Here is a 23697-nt window from a genome sequence, read left to right on the forward strand (position 1 = left end):
AAGTAATCTGTATCTATGAATATTATAAATATATTTTGTTCTACATAAGTACACATTGAATGGGAGAGTTGAAAATTATTAAGATTACGTGCAGAGTAAGAATCAGGTGGCTTTATCCAGGTTCTCAGTACCAAGTATATCTTTTTCTTTGTAATTAGTTAAAAGGAAATTATCCCTCCCCAAAATATTTCTGAAAAGACAGGTGTGCAGTCTTGATTGATATCCACAATGGCTGGTGAAGAAAATTTCTGAAAAAATTGTCTTAGAGAAGGTTTATAATGTTCTTCATTTTTGAAATTCTAATCTCAAAGAAACAGTATAAATATAAAAAAAATCACTGCTTTGGGATATGATATATGTTTTTTAATGCTTTGTATGCAATTAGAACAATGCGTCTAATTCTCTCCTGACTTACAAAAGACAGCTGAAGAAACAAATAGTGGTATCACTTAGCTGCACACAGAAGAAAAATTCATAAAATTTAGTAATAAATTTCTCATATAAACTATGTTTCTTCACTAATCATCAAATCACAAGATTCTTTATTCAAGTTTTCAGAATGATTCAGTACATGGGACTGTTCAGTTTTGTGCAGCTATTCATCATTATTGCCTAATTGGCAGTTTCTAAACATTATGTTACTTAATAACAGCCTGTGGATTACTGCGTCTTAGCTACTGAAAAATTCAAACGACCAGCTTATACAAGAATCTCAGTGTGCCTTTTGGCTCTCAGTCCATTTTGCCTATGCAATAACTCCAGTGAAATGCTCTGAACATTATTTCTTCAGAAAACAAAGTAAAATTTTAAAAATTAAAAAACAAATCAAGTGAGAGAAAGCTTCAGCCAAAGGTAAAAAGTTATACTAGATAGATATTGCTACATGAGACATTACTCCATATTTAATGACTTAAAATCACAACCATTCACTATTTCTTGCAAGGTTTGGGATCAGTTTGGAGTCCTGCATATTTGGATTGAACCTGACTGACCTTAGCTGTGTTTTCTAACTCCTATATAATAAGCTAGCAGGTAAGCTATGAATATGCTACCTCAGATGCCCGCAGCTGGGATGATTTAGTTCTACTCCATGCAGTCTCACCGACAGCAGACTAGACTTCAGTTATTCTCATGTTTATGGCAAGGATCCAAATGCGAGCAGGCTGTATGAAGCAGAAATGCATTGTTCTTTTTTCGAGTCTCCCTGCCTGCATCATGTTTGCTGACATCACTTCCGTCAGAGGAAGTACCATAGGAAAGTCCACAGTCAATGAGGACAAGACTAGGAGGTGAAAGAGTAAAGTGCATGGTTTAGAAAAGTAATGAACCATCAGTGAAATCAGCAAACCACAAAAGATGATGCACAGTTGAAAATACTTTTCTTCTAGGACAGGAGTGATTCTCCATTGAAGAACAAAGACATTCTGGGATCACCATTTTTTCTGATCATCAGTTTTGGAGGAAGAGTTGTGTCTCCAACAAGTAAATTCCATTGAACGACAAGACCTTAGTGAATGAAATGAGGGTCATTTGGTCTTTACTGTAAAATAATAATGTTGGAAGCAGATCCTAATAGCATTTATAATGACAATTATCTTCATTTAGAGGAAAACTTGGAAATCTCAAAGAAGTCATGGAAAAAAACCATGTTTTGAATGACTGACATGTCTCTACTTCCAAAATAAACTCATTCTTTAATTCTTTTTCAAAAAAACCTTTATTTAGTTCCTGGGAATAAAATTCCTTTCAATTCAGAGTCATTACAATTAATAGGCAGTTACAACATGGAGAAATAAGTGTGTCAGTTAGGGCTAAGTATGTGGACTTTACAAGTGCTATGTACAGGCTGATTATAATCAGAAACTACTTTGTAACATGGATGTTTCATTTTAAAATTTTTTATTGAAATATAAAAATGATACAAGTGCATAAACCGTAAATTTATAGCTTGATGAATTTTTATAAATTGAGAACACCAACATAACCAATTCTTGTTTACTTTTGAATTTATTCTCTGTATGTTATACCCTTTTTTCCCCATTATTACTGGTGGATGATTAGGCTAAAAAGTATAGTGCAAGACACATGGCCTGCAGTGGCTTAGGTAGTTGACCATTTGTTTTCCTAATCTGGCATTTTTCTCAAGACATATGAAAATTGATATACTAGTCACTGATGAATTGCTGCTGTGCACCAAATCATCCTTAAATGACTGCTCTGCAATAATATATCTAAATCCTGTAAATATTTTTTGTGTTGCAGATAGCATGCTTTGTTAGTGTAGAGTACTAGAGGAGCAATCAAGTGGGAAAGGAGTTTCTCTTCTAAGTTCTGGTGTGTTTTCTGGGCAGGCTGCTCCACTTGGTGCATATTTCTCAGTGCCAAGGCTATAGCACTGAGCCTTACTTTCCCAGTGCCTAGGCTGTGCAGCTCCTGCAGTTCCTCGGCTCCCCAAATACCTGATTTCTAGCAGCTCATGGTAGTCCCCATGGGCAGATTTCTCTAGCAACACCAGAAGTGGCTTCTCAGTGTGGGGCTTCCAGCAGGATACCGTCTATTAAAAATCTCCTCCTGTACCCCTTGGGAGGCTTTGCAGCCTCAGTGAATTTCTTTACTCCCTGTTGAGCCACAGATGTGCCCACCCCTTAAAAGAGGTCAACGCTACAGAAGAGGAGTCTCTTCCTTGGGTTCACTATCTCATCTCTAGCAGTGGTGGTTGCTTCTATATCTGTTATTCCTATATTCTTTAGTGTATTCGTTACTCTTTAGTAGACAAACATTAGTTACTGCAATTCCTTATTTTAGTTGATGACTTTTAATTAAAATTTCCAAGTTCAAATTGCTATGTGGTTTTGACTCTGGAATGGCTCCTGAATAATGTGCTTACTTTCTTCAGGATCCCAGAGATCTGATTTCAGATTGATGATTCATGGTCATAAGTCTGAGTGGACTTCTGCATAATATCATTTGCTGATTTAGTCAATGAAATTTAAAATATTTATCAATGAACATTAAACTCAGCTGAATATTAAAATCAACCCAAGAAGATATTGGAAAGATAGTAATCAAAATTACATTAAAAGACAGAAGCAAATGCTATTGAAAAGAAAATGATCTGAAAATGATATTATTTGTGTATAAATACAAGAGATAGATTTATCATTTGAATATATAATAGCATCAGAATCTGATGATGTCCTTTTAAATTTTTATTTATTTGTCATACAATTAATTGATTAATTCATTGATTTTACAATAAGGCTATAGATAACTGAGTAATCCAACTTAGCCATCAAAGCATTCTTTATGCTGATGAATTGACATTGTTACCTCATTTCTCTAATTTTTCTTAACTTCTTAGGTAGATCATTCACTTCTCTAAATTATACATATATATTTTTAGGTATGTTGATATCCTTATTCTGGTTATACCTGGTCTCCAAACCTTGGGAAATTTTTCATTTCTTGATGATGATTATGTACTTTTTTCTGATAGCCTTTAATATCTCTCCTGTCTGCCTTCAGCAGTGTGAATATACTTGTAGATTGTTCTTGAATTAGTTACTTTTAGAAAATTATTGAAATTTTGACAATTTTGAAAATATTTCATTTCTTCCCCCTTCTTTCCTTCTAAAATTCCAATTACACTGTTTTAGACAGATATTGACCTATGAGTCCTGAATACTTTATTCTTTTTTTCCCTAAGTTTGTCACTAATTTCCTCTTAGTGCTTCCATTTGAATAATGTCTATAGACCTATGTTCAAGTTCATTGAGACTTCCTCTGTTGTATCAGCCAAACTGATGTGCCTGTCAAAGGCATTCTGTGTCACATTGCGTGTGCAAATTTATTTCTAGCATGTTCTTGATGCTTTCTTATTGTTTCCATTTCTCTGCTGAAGTTACCCACCTATTCATGAATGTCTAAATCTTTCCACTAGAGCCTGTAACATATTAATCAGTTGTTTTAAACTCCCTGTCTGAATTTTCCAACTATAGGTTTATGTTTGAGGTTAATAATACTGATGTTCTGTCTCTCAACAGCAGATTCCTTTCCATTTTGGATGTCTCATAATTTAGTTGAAATCTACATATTCTGTATAAGGTAGAGACCAAGATAAGTAATATTTATGCCTGAAAAGAGGTACGACTCTCTCTGTTAGGCAAGGCATTTACTGGGGTGTTGAGTTGTATTTGAGTTTTGTTGGTTGCTATAATTACCTTCAATGCACCACTAGTTTCAAATCCACTATTGGTACCCTGTGGTTAGGTGGGAGCTAGATTAGAAATCTAACTAAATTCTTGACTGTGCTTGGTCCATGCACCGTTGCAGGTTTTCTCTGAGGCTATACCACAGAGAAGTCATCTCTCCCTGGTCCCCATACTCTGCACTAGGGGTCATCTGCTCTTGCCTGACTCCTGGTTCTTGTTAGCCTGGGTGGTGATGAACAAGATAACTTTCTACATTTTTCTCACTCAGCCTCAGACTCATGCGGCTCATGTATCTCAGTCTTTAGAGCTAACTTTTCTCTGTGCTCCTGCCTGCCCCCGGTGTGGTAAGGGATCTTTAATTTTCTGGAACTAGGGGGATATCTTGTCCCTCTCCTTTTTCCAAACTCAGTGAGGTTTCATCCACTGAAAGTGATGGGGTTTGCTGCCTTTCTACACCAGCTTAAGACTTTATTCCCCTGGAGAGGAAGATCCAGGTAAGAATTACTCTTCAGCAGAACTACATTATGAAGAATGCCATCTGATCTCTCTTGGTCCCAATCTTTCATGAGCAAATAGTGAGGTCTCTGGCAAAGAGGGTACAAGTGTTTGTGTTCCCAGGGCTCAATACTTGTACAATTATGCATGTTCAGCTTTTCACAGTTCATTAAAAAATTAGTTGATTTTTTTTGTACCTGTTGTATGGCAGGCTTATTTCCTTTCAGAGTTCTGGTGTAGATGAGTGAGTGCTTGTGTCTTATCTTATTCTGGCTCACTCCAGATTTCATCAGATTCTACCTTATAAGTTGCCTTTGAAGTCAGCACTTGGATAGGTTCAAGAGCACTATGATTTTGTAGATTGATCGGCTTCTTGTTATTTGGACAGGTATGAAATTCTTTCCATCCATCTACCCTGAGATGGAACCAGAACTCTGTAAAACACACTATTAATTCACTGATTATATAAAAGGTACCAAGATCTCAAGTGTCTTTAGGTATTACATTATTAATATTTTGATGAAACCAGAATAAGGATAATTCTCTTTCAAAACATGTCATAATACAGTTTAACATCTAATTTTTTCCATTAAACTTTTAAGAAGTGTAATTATAGTGCATTTAGAGTAATAAGAAAGAGACCTGGGACTTTCTACATGTATTTAGGGGAAGCTATGTACTTTGAGATACATGATTTAAGGTCTAGTAGAACTTTTTAAAATTGAATTAGTTTTCTGTATTTCTATATTCCATGTACCCAAGGGCCTATATATATGTACAACTTAAAAGTAAAATAATATGCTAACTATAGACTCAGTAACCATTTAAAAAAATGTAACATTAACAACAAATTTGAAGCCCCCTCTAGGCTCCTCCTCATTATATTCTCCTATTACTCTAGCTATAACTCTTATCATGAGCTATAATATTAACCAGTTTTTGCAATTTTTTAAACTTTTGCCATAAATGTATGTAATGCATATGTACCTAAAACATGCAAACATAAGCTTATTTTTGCCTATTTTGAACTTTGTATAAATTGAGTCATTTTGTATGTGTGTGTGTGTGTGTGTGTGTGTGTGTGTGTGTGTATTTGACATCATTGTGCTTGGTGATCATCCATGTTAATGCCTGTGTCTATAAAGAAATGTGGACTTTCAGAACATAAACTCTAGAGCCAGATGTTCTAGTTTTGAATATTGTATTACTAAAGGTTTCATAGATAACTAATTTAATCTTTCTGAATTCTATTTGTGTCAGAACATGTTATGTGTATAAAACATGCTATTATATGCAAAATATAAAGAATTAATATAGCCAGCAGTAGTTCAAGATTATATGGATCTTGAAGTTTTAAAATACCTACATTTTGAAGGTACTTTTTTTTCAGACTTAATGCAAATTGTAAGTAGCAGGTAGGTGCAAAATGGGATATTTATTACAGTAAGATATCATAGAAAATTATAAATATATTTGTAAATTATACAGAAACATATGGCCATCTAACACACTGCAGGGCTGCTTTTGTATCCTTGGAAAGGGCTTATATAATTGAAGGGCTCTGAGACTTAAATTTGACCGGCTTTATAGCAATTCTGGCTCCATATATGTAAAATGTTTTGAGCAATAGTTTAAAAAAAGATAGATTTTTAAATAGACTTTATTACTCACTATTATATCACATTAATGGAAAAGTTTTGCAGGATTCTTCTTTTTTTATTGTAGAATAATAAAGTATTGTATTTGTTTCAGATATACAACATAGTGATTTGATATTTATGTAATGAAATGGTCACCACAATAAGTCTAGTTACCATCTGTCACTATACAAAGCTGTTACAATGTTATTGACTATATCCCCTATGCTGTGCATTACATCCTGTGTCTTAGTTATCTTATAATTGGAAGATTGTACCTCTTAATCCCCTTCACCTATTTTTTTCCTTCCCCATCCTCCCACTGGGGAAGGGGACAATCACTGTCCCCTTCCAAACTAATGGAACAAGCCATTAGTTTGTTCTCTGTATCTATGAGTTTGCTTCTGTCTTATTTGCTTTGTTTTTTGGATTCCACATAAAAGTGAAATCATACAGTCTTTGTCTTTCTCTAATTTATTTTCCTTAGCATAATAGCCTCTATACCCATCCATCCATGTTGTTGCAGATGGCAAGATTTGATTATTTTTTTTATGGCTAAGTAACATTCCATTATGTATAATATATTAAATATAAAAATAATGTATAATTCCATTATATATGTAATGCCATTATATATATACACCTACAAGTATATATCCATTATTTTTCCATTCATCTGTCTTACCCATTCATTGTCCCTACCATCAGGTGTGATTACACCAGAACATAACAGCTGAATTCCAGTCCTGATTTAACCACAAGCATTTGTTCCAATCTGAGAGGTGAATCTCACCCATTAAAAATGTTAAATATTAAATTTAAGTTTACTTTCTTTATCCATTCATCTTCTTTATCTGTTCATTATCAATTGACATTTAGGTTGCTTCCATATCTTGACTATTGTAAATAATGCTGTGATAAACACATGAGTACATAAGTCCTAAGTGGAGTAAAATTTGATTAATCTGATTATTCACATATACCATCAAATAATAATGTTACACAGTTTTCATAATTTTCATTTTTCTTTTCATACCAAAGAATGCACTTGCTTGACTTTTTGTTTGTTTATCGATTTAAAGTAATAATTGCAGTCCATATTAATTTTCTTTTCTATTGTTTCTCCTTAAATTGGTACATGAAATGGCTTACTTTAGGAAAAAAGGGTTTTAAAATAATTTATTTACCAAATTGAATTTATATTACTTAATTTTATATTTCACTGTGCTGCTTATTGATGATAGATAAATAAGTGAATAGGCTAGTGAGATATTTCCATAGTTTTTAGAAAATCATGCAAATCATGAGATAATAGTATTTTAGTAAATTTTAATATGTAGATGTTTGCTTAAATTACTTTTATTGCTATTTTATTAAAATATAGTTTGTACGCATAAAAAGCTAGGAAAATAGCTTTCATAATATTACAAGTAAAAGCTGACTAGCATAGTCATAACTACAAAGGAAATTACTTTAATGTCAAGGTGTATCAAAGAAATTAAATTACATGGAAAACCTCATTTAAAGAGAAGCACTACTGGTGCCATTCAATTTATAACTACGAGGAGGAACATAACGTGAAATAGGAAAGTAAACTTAATTTTAAAAAGTACCATTTTGTAATGGACAGTATTTATCTTTCAGATTGGAACCGATGCTTGTGGTTAACGCAAGACTGAATTTCAGCTGTTATGTTCTGGTGTAATCTTACCTGGTGTTTCTTGGCTTGTGTATTCAGATTACTCATGCTCATCAGTTACAGGTGTTAGATGTTTTCATTATTATTCTTACATAATTAATTATCAGCAATATAGCCATAAAATTATTCAAAAGTTTAGAAATATGCTACAGATTTTCTTTCTTCCACAGTTTCCTTTTGTACTGCCTAGAAAAGTATATATAAGCAATCAACTCAACAAAACAAATGATTTTAGTTTTTTCTATCAGTTTTGTGAACACCAGTGCCTTGAGGCAACTTTTTAATTGTACAGAGGCTCATAAAGATTTAACTACTGAAGAAATGCTTATGGAATACCTATTAGCAGCAGGATTATAAAGGTGTAATGGGGGTTTAGAATAAGCGCAAGATTTTATCACTGAATGCAACAAGCATCTGTTACTAAGATCATAATTTTCAACCACGTCTGAGCATCAAAATTTCATAATATGATTTAATCTATTGCAGATTAGAAAAATGCTGAGAAAATGGAAGATTAAAAGATTAGAAATGCTGAGTCAGGATGGAGGTAAAGAGTAGGATTGATAGATATATTGATATGTATATTCTATATCTTTAATATGTACATATATATATATGTGTGTGTTAACGCAACAGAAGTTTGGCTAAAATAATGAAGAATCTGGAAAGAGGAAAATGTGTGAAGAATTACAGGACAATAGTAGTTCAGTTCTTCAGTCTGACTATTTGGATGCTACTCTTGGGCCCCTCACTTTGGTTGGTCCCTTGGACTGCTCTATTAAAATGCTACAGACTGGGGAGCCTAAACAGCAGAAGTTTATTTCTCACAGTTCTGACGCTGAGAAATCCAAGATCAAGGCACCAGCACAATGATATTCTGCTAAGAGCCCTTTTTCTGGTTCAGTCAGTCACTTCTCCCTGTGTCCTCACATAGTGGAAGGGGTGAGAGATCTCTGTCCCGGTGTTTTAAAAGAGCACTCATCCCACTTGTGAAGGCTCCACCCTCATGACCTAAGCACCTCCCAAGCCCCACCTCCTAACACCATCACACTGGGCGTTACTATTTCAACAGATGAACTGGGGAGGGGACACAAACATTCAGACCACAGCAGTTGGTGACCTCAAACTTAACACCAGTTTATTTTAGTTTCCTTATATATAAAATGGGACTGATCATAGTATATTTTAAAAAGGTTGCTTAAAGGAAGAAAGCTGATAATTATTTAAATTATTTAGTCCAGTGTCTGGCATATTTAAATGCTCAATAAATAGTTATTGTGTTTTAAGTGCAATAAAAAAACTTCATTCTTATTCAGTGTGGTGAGGGAATATTAGTCTTTCTTGTTCAGAAAAGTTGTCTGAAAAGGTGGTCATACAGTTGTATATTGAGAGAAACTGAGGTTGGATTGTTAGGCAGAAAAATAGACATGAGCAGGTGGAGGGAGAATAGGCCAATAAAATCCACTAAAAGGGTTAACTAGATGAAACCAGAGAGGCAGAAAGGACTCACAGAGTTAATGAGTTAATGAGTTAAAGCTCCAAAGGCCAAGAGTAACTTAGAATGTCCACATATTCCCTAGATAAAGAAAAGTATCTGAGCACAGCCTGTGTCTTCATTGTATCAATTAGATCATGCCATTGTAAAATCTACTTAGCCTGTGAAAAGGCTGTTTATTCTTTAGCTTAACCTATATGCTGTTTTTTTCCTCTTCTTCCAGCCACTAATGAAATATTTTTGTAACCAGGGCAGGAGGCAGACCTGGGGAATGTAAATAAACCCACATGGACAAAGCTGATGAAGTTCAAACCAGCACGGTCCCCTGAATAACCTTGTTCTTAAGACAAACTTCAAAGGAATTATGAATCACCTGTACACATCATGCCTTAGGCTGACCCTTACCCAAAACACCCTATAAAACCCCAACCCCAAACCCTTCAGGGCACCTCTTCCTCTCTGAGGTTGCCCACACTTGCCTTTCTTCAAGTGTGTCACTCTCTCTGTCCCACTTCAGATAAGTAGGGAGGGGCTACTGAGATCTTTCATTTGGGCTTGTAACTTCCTGTCACCTTTGTGACCCAGACAGAACTGCAGCAATATGATCACGCTTCTTGTTAGCCTGCCTGAAAATCTCCTTTATTTTCTTTGGGAAGTTCTCAGAACATAGTCTCACTCCACCCAGTGCTCTGCGGCTCTCCCAAATCCTGGGGTGCTAGGGACTCTGTTCCCATGCCGTGCAGATTCAGGTGGACACTGGCCACCAGGTGACACTGGCTTTAGGAGTTGGCAGGAGATTATGCCTTATGCTAAGCTGCAGTTCAATGACCTTCCCTTCCCTCTTTATACAAGTAAACCTGTCTTTGTCTGTCTTGACTCTGTCCCACTCCTCCCTTGGAGTGTGATCAAATAAACCTACCTTTATCTACCTTGACTCTGGCCAGCTTCTCCTGTGGAGCATATTTGAATAAGACTTTTACTCTGCTTCACCACTGTGTGTCTGCCCTTCAACTCTTTGTTGCAGTGGGGACAAGAACCCCCAACAGGATGATTTTGTTTCCACTTAGTAAAAGGGGAAAAAACATGAGCAAATAAATATAGATTAGAAGGGGTCACATATATGCTAGTTTAGAGAATATTCTAAGTTAAAGGGATTTCTTATTGATGCCAGGGTTCTTGTTCAGGAAGCCGAAGAATGAGCTTCACAAACACTCAAGGTAGGAGAGCAAGGTACAGGCTTTTATTTAGAGATAAAGTGAGACGAAAAAGCTCCTGGCTCACACCAGGAGGGGACAAGAGAGCCCACAGTGGTGTGTTGTCTAGGGGGTTTTATAGGCTGTTGAGGATTTTTCCAGAACATGGAAAAAACTTGGGGGTGTGGACTTGCATCACCTGCCCTGTCCTCAAGTTGAGCTGGGTCATAGTCTGATTGCCAGGGATGACAGTGGAGTCACACATGATGCTGATACCCTTGCAGAACACTCAAACATTCCAGGCCAATTGCTCCTGGCCTTTTGACCTTTGACTGACCTGAAGATGTCTATATTCTTAGTCTGGTATCTTTCCCTAGATAATTAGTGTGACCTTGATTTTGCATAATGCTTAACACAGAGTTTCAGTAGGGACTTCTTTGTCCATTGTTACATTGCTCTGACTAAATATTGCGCCCTGCTTTTGCTGGAGGCCCTCACCCTACTCTGACTAAACCCATGGTCCCTGTCTCAATATGACAGAAAAACAAAGACAGCAATAAAATAATTTAAATAAACAGTCTCAAGGTTATATTCTTGGATAATTTTCACATCATTGGGTAAAAAAGAATCTTGATTCAAGTAGATAGAGAAGAGACAGGCTTTCTAGGTGTCTGTGTAGAACACATGGAAAAGTTGTTTATTTAAGGTTTTATGAAAATTTAAAGAGAATATTTTGAAAATATACTTTAAAGGACCTATTTACAGTTTGGGAAATAGGAGTATAAATATAATTACAAATAACAAATACACTTTGAGATTTTCAGGTAATTTTTAATTATTCCAGTCCAGTGAAGGGATTCATCTATGTTTGGATTTGGGCTCCATGGTTTGTTCTGCACGTGTCAAGAGTCCCTTGAATGTGCATGCCCTGCATGCCTGCCTACCTTATGCACACTGGATATCTTTCTATTACATTTCATGTTATCAGTATTTATTTTTGGCTCCTAATCTTTCTCAAAATATTTTTAACTCTAATCATTCTGAAGTGGTTTCTGCAGAAGTTTGGCTTTCCCACACTGCACCTGCCACATGTCGACTATCCTTCCCTGGTGTTGGTGGCACGGCTAGCTCTGGTCTTCCTGGCGGGCGTTTCTGTTCTCTCATCTAAGGGCTGTGCCCTACAAGCCCCACTTTTAATGGCAGGCTGCAGTGATGAAGGGAGTCTCACTGCACAGCAGCTTCCTTGCTGGCGTTCAGGCTCCAAGCTCTCTCCTACTGTGTGGGTCATGAGGCTTTTCCTGGAATGCCATGAAAGTTCCTCCTGGGAGCAGTAGAAATGTGGTATGATTAATCTTATATAATGTGATGTTGAGGGTTTTTATTTTATTTGATAGTTAATTAAGGAAATATTATTCATTAGCTAAAGAATATGATGGCTAGAGCATGCAGTATGTACAAACTCCTCTTCCCCCTCCCCGTGCTCCTCCTCCTCGTTCTTATCCTGTTCTTGCTCCTCTTTCCATGCCCCCTTCTCTGTGTCTCTTTTTCTCTTGACTGAAGGAACATTTTCATTACCTTCAGGCCCAGATTCAATATCCCATAGTAATTTTCTTGATTGCAATCAATCTGTAGTGAGGATCAGTTAGAGGGAATCTATTTTTAACAGAAATACAGGTGGTATGAATATAGGTAAAGCAGAAACATAAGGTATACTTTGGAGCACTGCTATGTGAATATTGGTAAGTCACTGGGTACTATTATATTTTAAAGATACCAGGACAAAAAAATCATAAGTGGGGGAAAAAGTTTTCTTGACCGAATGATACTGAGACAACTAGTTACAGTTTAGTAAAGAGGTAAAGATGAATGCTTAGTTCATAAAAAGAAAAAACCTAAAGGAAATATTAAAGGATTAGATGTGATTGTTACAACCATAAAGAAATTAGAAGGGAATGCTGGGACATATTTTTATTAAATAAGAATGAAAAAGACTTTTAAATCATAAAGCTGATTTAAGGAATGAAAAAACAAATTTCCAAATCAAAATAATCCACATAAGATTAACAGATAATCAATGTATTAACAAATATAAGAATCAACATGAAAAATAGTAAACTCACATTTTAAACGTTGAAAGAGACAATGCGAACAATTCACAGAGGATAATAGTTACCAGATTTATGAAAAAGCTTCAATAATAATTGTAATAAGTGACATTGAAGATTTGCCAGTGACATCTTAAGAAGTCACAGCAGCACCTTCCGATTCATCCTATTCTCTACTGCTGACAAGGGTAAGAGGCAGTTGTTGACTTACATGTTAAATGCTGTTGTCTTTTGACTTAAACATCAAGAGATCTATCTATCCAGCCTCCCTTCTTCGTTTTCCACATACATTACCATATTTCTAACCCCTTTTCTTCAGGCCTACCAGTATGCTTGACCTCCTTTGACTTGATCATTTTGTTTTGACTTTCCTTTTTGTTCTTTTCCTGTCTTTAGTCCTAGTTCAATCTATTGTTGACAAGGAAGGCAGCATGGTGTAGGGGTTTAAAGCACAGACTTTGGAGTAAGCCTATGTGGTTTCAAATCCTAGATCTACTAATTAGGAGCCAACTGAAATTTAGGTTATTACTTAACATGATTAGTGCCCCCTGCTATAATGTGTGAGGATTTTAGTAGATTCTCTTCTCAAAGGTTTGATACACGGATCAAATATATCAGTAGTTATGAGTTACTTAGAACAGTCTGGCATTTAATAATGGCTATATAAATATGAATTAAATGCATTGATTTTTAAATATTTTCCATAGATACTCTGTGGTTTATTATCTTTATTTTAATGCTTATGATGTTTTGTAATGCAGAAATGTTTCTTTTTTATGTAAATATACTGATCATTCTTTCTTTCTTGATTACTGATTTTTTTCATACACAGTAAAGATTTCACTGGTCAAAGCAATATATAATTTTTTAGCATATTTAATTTTTTATATTGGCGTGTTCCATATATCTTATTTTTAATAACAGTTTTACTGAGATAGAAAACTCATACCATAAAATTAACCCCTTTAAACTGTGCAGTTCAGTGGTCCCTAGAACATTTTCAAAATTGTGCAGCCAGTGAGGGCAATCAAAGTTTAGAACATTATCATCAATCCAAAAATCACTCCATATCTATTAGCAGCCATTTCTTGCCAGCCCATCCCCTCAGCCCCTGGTAACCACATATCTATTTTCTATCTCTATGTATGTGGCTATTCTGGACATTTCTTTTAAATAGACTTATACAGTGTGTGGCTTACTGTGTTTGGCTTCTTTCATTTAGCATATTTTCAAGATTCAGTCATGTTGTAGTATGTATCAGTACTTTATTCCTTTTTTACTGCCAAATAATATTTTTCTGTATATAAATATATCACTTTGTGTTTATCTATCCATCAGTTGATTGGTATTTGAGTTGTTTCCACTTTATGGTTATAGAGTAATGATTCTATGAACATTCATGTACAATTTGTTTATAGACATTTGTTATTTCTTCTTTTGGGTATATGCTTAGGAAAGAAATTGTTAGACATATTATGACTCAGTCATTTTGAGGACATGCCAAACCGTTAACCAAAATATGTACACTGTTTAATATTTTCAACAACAGCTTTTGAAGATTGCAGTTATTCCACATCCTCTCCAGCAGTTGTTCTTTTTTTTATTTTAGCCACCCTTGTGGGTGTGAGTGGTATTCATAGTAGTTTTTATTTGCACTTCCCTAATGACTAATGATGTTGAATATCCTTCTATGTCCTTAGGCTTATTTCCCATTTGTAAATCTTTTTTGGAAGATATCTATTCAAATCCTTTATCCATTGTTTTAATTAGATTATTTGTATTTTTATTCTTCAATTGTACTTACTAGTCTTAGGTATTCTGACACACAAGACCAAAGATTTTCAAATATTTTCTCCCATTCTGTGGGATGTCTTTTCATTGTCTTGATATTGTCCTTTGTGAAGCAAGTCTTTAATTTTGCTAAAGCATAATTTATCTAGTTTTCTTTAGTTTGTTATATACAGGCATGAAATCTTTGCTCAGTTGTGTTGGTGGTGAACTAATGATTGGACAGAAATTTAATTAAATGCCGTGGATCAGTAAGTGTTCCAGACTTTGCAGAGATGCTCTTTTGCTTTGTGTCATGCATGGAAAGCTCCTACAGGCAGTTACAAGTCAGCCAGAGATGAGAGGTTCTCTCCCTAATCCTAAAATGTAAATAAAATACATCTTTTCTGGGCATACAAGAGTCTGGCACGTATGAATGGCCTTCTAGATTCCTAACAATATGCACAAGTTTTCAGGTCTCCTTATAGGCATTAGATTCCCACTTTTCTTTTGAAGATTTTTGGTGCCCCTGTTGTTATTCGCAATTAGTATCTCCATCACAGGAAGCTGTAATGTTAAACAACTACTGTTATTTCTTTTCAATACAGGCCTTCGGATAGGACTGTTTTCACTCACTGTTTTCAGCTCAAATGAAAGAAATCAGAAAAATGGAAGTTTTCCCAGAGATGCTAGACTGGTCAAATAGTGACAGTCTCTGGGGATGGGACCTTGGAGGAGCTCTGAATCTGTCCTTCTGACAGGGAAAAACTTACAAGGACAGCAGTCTAGTCCAGGTGGCTCCCTTCTGCTGCTCTTCTTAGCAAAGACGACAGAAACTCCCTTCAGTTCCCCCGCCCCTTCACTCCCCACTCTGCCAGGCACTCACTCCGTAACCTAACTCCCCCTTGCCTGCGGTTTGCTATGCACGTAGGAATGTTACAGATACAGAAGCCCCTTCTTTCAGGGCTCAGACCTTGGGAGATGACTCCCCTCTGAGCCCGCCGGTGTAAAATAAACCCTCAACACTCCCACACCTCCAAGTGCCGCTCGGTTCTTCTGTCAGTGATCCAGTCCAGGTTTCTCCAGTATTTTCCCTAACACTTCATGCTCCAGGGTCTGGTAGATGATGGTTTTCACAGTGAACAGAGTTACAGGGCTGGTGATTCAAGGCCTCCAAGCAGCTGTGGAGAGAGGGATGCCACAAATCTTGCTGTTCTTACTGAAATTCAGCTATTTTTTGAAGTAAATGCTCTCTCGATTGGTGTGAGCCTTCGTCTATTTTCAGAGTTCTGAAAAAGCTGGTTTTGAAAATTTTTGCCAGTGTCTTCACTACCTTTATGGAAGAGAAGATTTTCTGTCTTCACTCACTGTTGCAGAAGTGCTTCTTAGATTTGGTTTTGACAATGTGAGATTACTTTATTCTTTCTTTTTCTGAAATAGTTATGAATTTGTCCCCATTAATTTGAAGCAGCATGGTTATTTTTTTCTAATGTATTGATTATTTCTGAGCTTTAAAAAGTCCCATTCTATTGATACAGCTATTAATTTTATCCTCGAGACCACGCTGCTTTAATCATTTTTTTAGGTAAATAAATAATAAAAGGATATAAAAATTAATACAAGTGTGAAGAATGTAATTAAGAACTGTTTGTTTTAGCTACAAATAAGAAAAACTAATTTCATAGCTTTATTAACTAAAAATACACAATATTCCCCCATTATCCTTGGAGGATATATTCCCAGACTCTTAGTGGATACAGCCTGAAACCATGGATAGTACCAAACCTTATATATGTATTTTATGCCTATACATAAATATCTATAATAATGTTTAATTTATACATTAGGCACAGTAAGAGATTAACAACAACTAATAATGAAATAAAACAATTTATAACACTATACTGTAGTAAAAGCCAGTGAATGTGGTGTCTCTGTCTCTCTCCTGTCTCAAAATACCTTATTTCATGTACTCACCCTTCTTATGGTTATGTGACATGATAAAATGCCTCTGTGCTGTGTTGAAGTGAGATGAATGACATAGGCACAGTGAGACATGGCATTGGTCTATTGGCCTTCTGAGAATACATCACAGAACAGGAAACCATGGTTATGGGGAGAATTACTATAAATTGAATTCTTTTTAAATGTGGAAATTGTTACTTTCTATTTAAACTCATGTATTTCAAATGAACACTAAAAAGCTACGTTTATGAGTAAGATTACACTTTTTAAACAAAGCATGTCTTTAGAAAACAGTAACTGCAAGTCCTCCAACTTTACAGGGTTAACAATGATCATTTTAATATTTTAAAGACAAGCTTTAGTCTCTTTACTTTGTTCCTAAATACACTTTTTAAAAAAGTGAATTGTCAAAATACATTTTAAATACAAACAGCTCATTTTATTTTATTTTCCTTTTTTTCTGTAGGACTTTGGAGATGATGGGTCCTTGTATATTACAAAGGTCACCACAACTCACATGGGTAATTACACCTGCTATGCAGATGGCTATGAACAAGTCTACCAGACTCACATCTTCCAAGTGAATGGTAAGAAATGTAATGTCGCTAGAATTGCTTTTTCTTCACTAGATATTCAATGGATATCAGAGTTGACAAGCAAGGCAAGTCTTCATTTTTTTGAGTTTTGGGACTTAACTGATAATGTAAAACCTTTCTCAATTAAAAAAAACGTTCAAGTGAAAAAATATTACAAACTTCTACCATTTTCCTCATTGTTAAACTTTACAGAGTGACTCATTCTAATTGGAAAATTAAAGCATAGGACATTTAAATTACTTTTTCAGCTTTATATTATCAACAATTAGGTAACTATATACATTTCAGAAACAAAAAAATTAAGCCTTTTAAAATTTTATTTAGATCCTCTGTCCAGTTGATCTTACCAGTGATACAGAAAACTGTTATTTATGTAGATCAAATTTTATACTTTTAATGGTGAATTTAATGGCTATGAACATTGATCAAGTGGGCTGATATCATTCTTACAATCAGGGTCTTGTTTTATTTTTTATTTAATTCAGGTTTTAGCTATTCAGTTGAATTGATGATTAAGATTAAATGTATGATGCATTGATATGTTAACTTACGATATACAAAAAAGAGGCAGAAGCCTACTTGGTTTTCTGTAGGAACAGCCATTTGGCTAGTGTGGTTAATATGAATTAAGAGAAATGGCAGCTATGAGCTTGGAGAGGTAACCCAGGGTTAGCTTACATGGAGCCCTGTGGACCCAAGTAAATGTCTGGATTCCTGTTACAACTATAATCGGAAGCCATTGAAATGTTCAGTATATGATGTGGCACATTTTTTAAAACAAGTTAACTTCAATACAGTTACCCAGGTGGAGGTCAAATATGCAATTCAGCATATAAGTGTGAAAATTAGAGGACTGTGACAGGCTAAAGTTGTATATTTAGATAATATCAGTGTGCATAGACTGTAAGGCCATACATCTGGGCTTCATGTGGTGACCTTAGGAAGGTGTGTGATGAGTATGACATCAGAGGATTGAGCCCTGAAGCTGAGATCAAAAAGTAGAGAAAAGAAGCTGTAGAATGAGCACCCTGTGATGGGAAATATGAATCCTGGAAATCAATTATTTAAAAATATTGGGGAAAAGGTTGAAAAGATTGGGGAGTTCATGGGTTGACTACTGTTGGTCTTGGTTTCTGGTGCAAAGCCATTTGATAGCCAGACATGCTCAAGGCTTGGAGAACAGCTTTCAGGGAAGCCAGTGAAGAAAGCAGGCAAGATGCAAAGGAGTTGATGTGTGCGGTTCCCCGTGGTCTCAGATGTTTGGAAGTGTACTTTCAGAGCAATTGTTCCTGAAAATAGGCAGTCCTGGGAGGATAGGATACGTCCGCGTGGGGATGGGAAAGCGTTGTTACCAGCAGGGCCTCCCTCCTTCTTTGTTGTGATTGTTTACAGACTAATGACCTATTTGATGAGACTCTTCTCTTCCTTTTTTTTTTTTTTTTTTGGCTTTGTTTTGTTTTTAGAGTTAGGGAGAGAGGTTCTCCGGTTTTGTTTTTGGCTAACAATGTGTTCTGTCTTTTTTCTCTTATCGTCAAACTCACAGTTGTGCTTCTTTCAGTCTATGCATCAACCATGAGAGTTTTTGGTAGTTTGTAGAGCAGTGTATGGTTCATGTTCTACCTGACTCAGAATCACATGAACAAGTTGTCACTGACATAGAAGCCTGGACTTCACCAGCACGCTCGGGAAGTTTGATTTGAAATCTGCATCTTAACAAGCTTCCCAGGTCATTGTGATACATGGTAAAGCATGAGAACCCTTGTAAATGGCTGCGCTTTAGGAGTTTCTGCTCCACATTCATGCCTGATACAGGTTTCTTGCATAACTCACTCCTTTGCCGTGCTCCAGCTGGGAAGCCCAGGAAGAAGACTTTGAGCCAAACTGCAGGCTTTCATGTTGCAAGATGCACGCTGAGCAACATTGCAGAAATGCAGCTTTCCCATTTCATCCTCTCCTGCGAATGCACTGCTTACTTTCTGATCTTCAATTTTCTGAAGATAGGGTATGGGAATAAAGAATAATAAGGTCTCATAACAGAGACTCCATTATCAGTCTGAACATTATTAATTAATTTAAAGGAATTCCATATTAACACTGATAGCCTAGGCTGATCTCTATTGCTTTCTCTTTTCTAGAAATGAAGATCCCTGAACTGGGAGTAAAATCAGTTTCTTTCTATTACCTCCTACTGCATTTAATCAGTTTCAAAATCCTTGTTATAAATGTTTTCATGAAAGGATGAGGTTTGGAAAGAGGAACAATGATGCTATTCATTGTTGAACATTAGTTTAAAATGAAGAGAGAGAATTGTGAAGTAGCTGCTGTTACTGGTGGAATGCACTGTGTTTCTTCAATTCTTGTCTTCTCAAAGGAAAGAATTCAGTCGAGAGACCAGATAGCAAGAAAAAGTAGCGAGGAATTTATTGGGTTAAAGAGAAAAGTACACTCTAATGACAGAAGAGCTGGCTGTCTGGGAACCAGAAGCAGCCCTGCTGTTAGGGGTAGTTGGTGTTTATTTTGTCTTAAGATGGCAGGAGGTCCTGCCCTGCTTTTTACATCGTTTGACGGACAGGTTGATTGACAGCTCTAGGTTATATAACTTCTTTCTCATTGTGCAGGCACTTTACCCATAGTACTCAAGCAAAGCCCACAGTGGGGCCAAAGCTTCAAGGCTAATAAGATTTAGGTGTCATTTTAGTGAGGTGTGGTTACTTTCAGACCAGGTCTTCAGATCTTGCACATGCCCTGTAATAAGGAGACCCCTGTGGTCCTGGGCCTCTTGACAATCTAGGCATTCTTGACTGTCTGGGCCTCCTGAGAAGCTAGGCATCCTTGACTGTAGACCTGGGAACTAGTGAAGGCTTAGGGGCTGGCCAGGGAGGAGTCTTCCTTGGTCATGGGCTGGCCCTCTCCTGCTTATGTCTAACTGACTGCCTGCCTACTCTAACATCTGGAGAGTAATGTGGGGTCACAGAAGGGAATTTTATAAAAATTGCAGATATGATCATCTTTTAGGCTGATGTGAAGAGTCCAATAAAGATTAAAAGCAGAACATTTAAGAGAAGAAGGGAGAAATTTCAGTAAGTCCTTAAAAAGTTGGTGTAACCTAGCACACAAATGGAAATATTGGTCTTTGGAAACTGAATAGTTAATCTTTTGAAACGGAATAGAATGGACTGCTTGGAAACAAATGCTCAGGGTGGGAGTGTCTCAGTGCTCAGGAAGAAATAATCCTCTTTGCATTGCTTGGATTCTTGCAATGCAACCAGGAATACCAACTACTGAAAGTAAAGAGATTGTGAGGGTTTAGCAGCTTAGGGAGAGGAAGAGATGTAAAATAATCATCTTGTAGAGCAGGAGGGTGTATAGGGTGTATGTAGTCGGTATGTTGGGCAGATGTTTGGGTATTCTTGAGATGAGATGTATTAGTATGTTTTCCTTAGATTGTAGTTGGCTGTGAATTTGCAATCTTAAAAAAAAAAAGAGATTTGGATTTAAACAGCACTTTGTTTTGTCAGGTAAGTGGGAGGGAGACAGGTGTAAGGAAGTTAAGCAGGTTTACAAGAGATTCATTATATGAAGGGCCATAGAATAAGTGGTAGGTAAGGAAAGAAGTGAGATGATGAGAAATGTGAAATGAAGTGAAAAATTGACTGGGGTTTCCAGGTTTGTCAAATACCACTTAAATGGGGTATTAGGGAGAAAGAAAAGCAATACCTTTACTCAAAGCATTTTCTTAAGGCATCTGGCAATTTCTATTTAAGTAAATAGATTTAAGTAAGTAAATACTTTTATTTAGATCAAGTATATGTAGAAGAACGAATAAACCATTAAGGTTTGTAGGTGTTTAGGCAGTCCAGCTGTTCTGAATTGAACCTGCCAGTTCTGGCCTTAGCTGAATGGGAGAAATGAAGTAAAGAATAACACTAATTCATCAGGTTCAAAGGTGACTGATCAAAAACGTGTTCTACTGCATTCTTATCAATGAGGGAGGACAACAAATACATTTCAAGGATTGTCTTTAATATTTAATCCTATTTGAAGTAACCAAGAAGCTGAGTAGACAATGTATTATATGTGTATAAGTAAGAGATTATACAACCTTTGGCTGCTATAAGAGAGACCCAAAATAACAGGAGCTTGAAGAAGATAACTGTGTGTTTTACTTAGACAGAAAAGAAGCCAAAATGAGATACTTCAGGACGGCAGCTCTGTAATATCATTGTTATTTCTCTTTTATGGTTAGCACATGGTTTCCATTCTCTACGTCATCCATACAAAGTATGGTTCTTTGACTTTGGCGTGGTGACCATGCCATCTACAGCAATTAAGGCTTCAATTAATTAAAAAGAAAGGAGGAAGAGGGGCATAAATATTGGGTAGGTAACTAGCCATCTTTGTCACAAAAGTGTATATTAAAACATTTTGCAAAACAGTAATAGAATAGCAACATTTTATAATAAAACATTTATAAATGTTAGGGCTAGCTATAAAACAGCAGCTAAAAAGTTATTTTTCCCTAAACAAGTGTTCCCCTTTCCTCTGGTTTTATGTTGTTTTATATTTGGCATAATAACTTTAAATGTATTATTTTGTATATAAATATTGTAAACATGATATCACTCAGAATATTGTTATAGACCAATAACAAAAGAATAGTTGGAAATGAGCTACAACAATGGAAAAATACAATGAAACTGCAAGAAAATGCAAATTAGATCAGCCAAATAGCACATTTATGGACCCAATAAATCTCTAAAACTGATTTAACTCATTTTTCTATTCTCTATCCACTCTTCAGAAAGGTTAAAAAAGATCTTTAGAAATCAGATTTTCATAGGGAATTTAACATATTTATCATAACAATTTGTCAATTAGTAATAAAAATAAAATATATCATTGATTATCCTAAAAAGCTATGAAAATACCACAAGTTATTGGAATTTGTGAAAGACTGTTTTTGAAGTGCAAAGTCTATTTAAATATCCCAGGGTGCCAGCCAACGAAAAGTCATCAATAGCCCTGTTCCTTTTCAAACAATGCAAAATTAGATTATTGAAATATGACAGTGCTCTTGTGTCCTTGTCAGGAGAAACATTATGTATAAATCAAAGGAACTTGACTCTACCATTGGAATTCATTTCATGGTTTTCGTTCTTTTTACATAAAGCAAATCACCTTGAGATCTTAAGCTTATAATACAGAATGTTTGAAATTTTAAGTCGTTCGGTGTTTACCTCTACCCTCTGGGCAGAAAGCTTGTCCATATTCACAATAGACCTATGGGTATGCTGCTATTTCTCCCTCACTTATATTGTTCCAGACCTCACACATAAATTCAAGTTTTTTTTTTTCCTTACTCATGTCAGTAACTTCTGCACAAAATTGCTGTTCTTATAGATGTCTATATAGAGCACACTTATTTTGCTTCAAAGTTTGGAAACATCTAAGAGAAAGATGCTAGGAACAGACATACAGACATCAAAGCATCGCCCTCTTCAGTGACAAAGCTATCTAGACAAAGTGGCTTAAGTCTGAGGCAACAATGGTCTGCTTCTTCTTGCATCAGATTTGAACTTCTTCGTCAGTCACAAGAAGTCTTCCCTGGTAAGCTTTCTGCATGGCCAAGTGCAGATAGGAATAAAACCTTCCTGCAAGAGGTAAGATCCAGAAAGCAGGAATTAGGAGGGCTAGTTTCCCCCTCTCTCTGCCTCCGAGTGTGAGTTACTAAAGGATGAGAAAGAAGCCCAGGGGGTTACTCTGCCTCAGTGGTTTCTGAGTGGCCCTTGGGCAAGCAGCATCAGCAACTTGTTTTAAACACAAATTCTCAGGCACTCCCACACCTCCTGAATCAGAGGCTCTGGGCTTGAGGTAGAAAAATCTGTGTGTTAATAAGCCCTATAGATGTTTCTGAAGTTGATCTTTGAGATCTCCTACTTCAGAAATTTTATTCCCTGGAAACATGAGAACTGAGATTTATGCTCATCCACTTGTTCTCCAGCTTTATTCTCTTAATTTTGACTTGAAACTAAGTTTATAGTGATCTTAGCAAGAGGCTATCCCTAAGGGGTGGGATCAGCAAGAACCAAATCAGTCCTCCCCTCAGAGGCCCTGAAGTCCATAATAATGTCTTGCTCTAAACCCCGCCCAGGCCACCTCAGCGTGTTTGACCCCTGACAACTTGCTACAGTGAAAGCCTGTCTCAAACTGATCTTCCTAAGGACTTAACGCAGAACGTTTTATCAGCTGCACTATAGGCAGCGTAGATGTGCCAGGAATTTAATGCCCCCAGGCATAGTCCTTAACTAGTTTGGGTCACAAGTCACAGGGTTAGAAGCACAGCTTCCTACTCAATGGGAAGATCCTGAGGTGCATTCTACAGGGTTCTTCAGAGTGTCCACACTGGAAGGGTGCCCTTTTTGCCCATAGTGGTAACACACCCATGAATCTCATGAATGCACCTCCCCATTTGGTGGTTTCTTTTTTTCTTCTTTCCTTTCTCTTTTTTTTTTTTCCTACTTCTCTTTCCTCAAT

The 23697-nt window shown here is 36.2% G+C and overlaps 1 protein-coding gene across 4 annotated transcripts in view; it reads left to right on the plus strand.

Annotated features, from left to right (window-relative positions):
* FSTL5 (follistatin like 5) overlaps positions 1-23697 on the plus strand; it is an 813978-nt gene that overhangs the window by 602499 nt on the left and 187782 nt on the right. For all 4 annotated transcript variants that reach the window (XM_073232529.1, XM_073232528.1, XM_073232527.1 and 1 more), the window contains exon 8: positions 17034-17154. In XM_073232529.1, the coding sequence (XP_073088630.1) occupies positions 17034-17154 (121 nt within the window). The remainder of the gene's footprint in view (positions 1-17033; positions 17155-23697) is intronic.

The sequence above is a fragment of the Manis javanica genome, chromosome 3, assembly GCF_040802235.1.
Source record: "Manis javanica isolate MJ-LG chromosome 3, MJ_LKY, whole genome shotgun sequence".
In the NCBI taxonomy this organism is placed as follows: domain Eukaryota; kingdom Metazoa; phylum Chordata; class Mammalia; order Pholidota; family Manidae; genus Manis; species Manis javanica.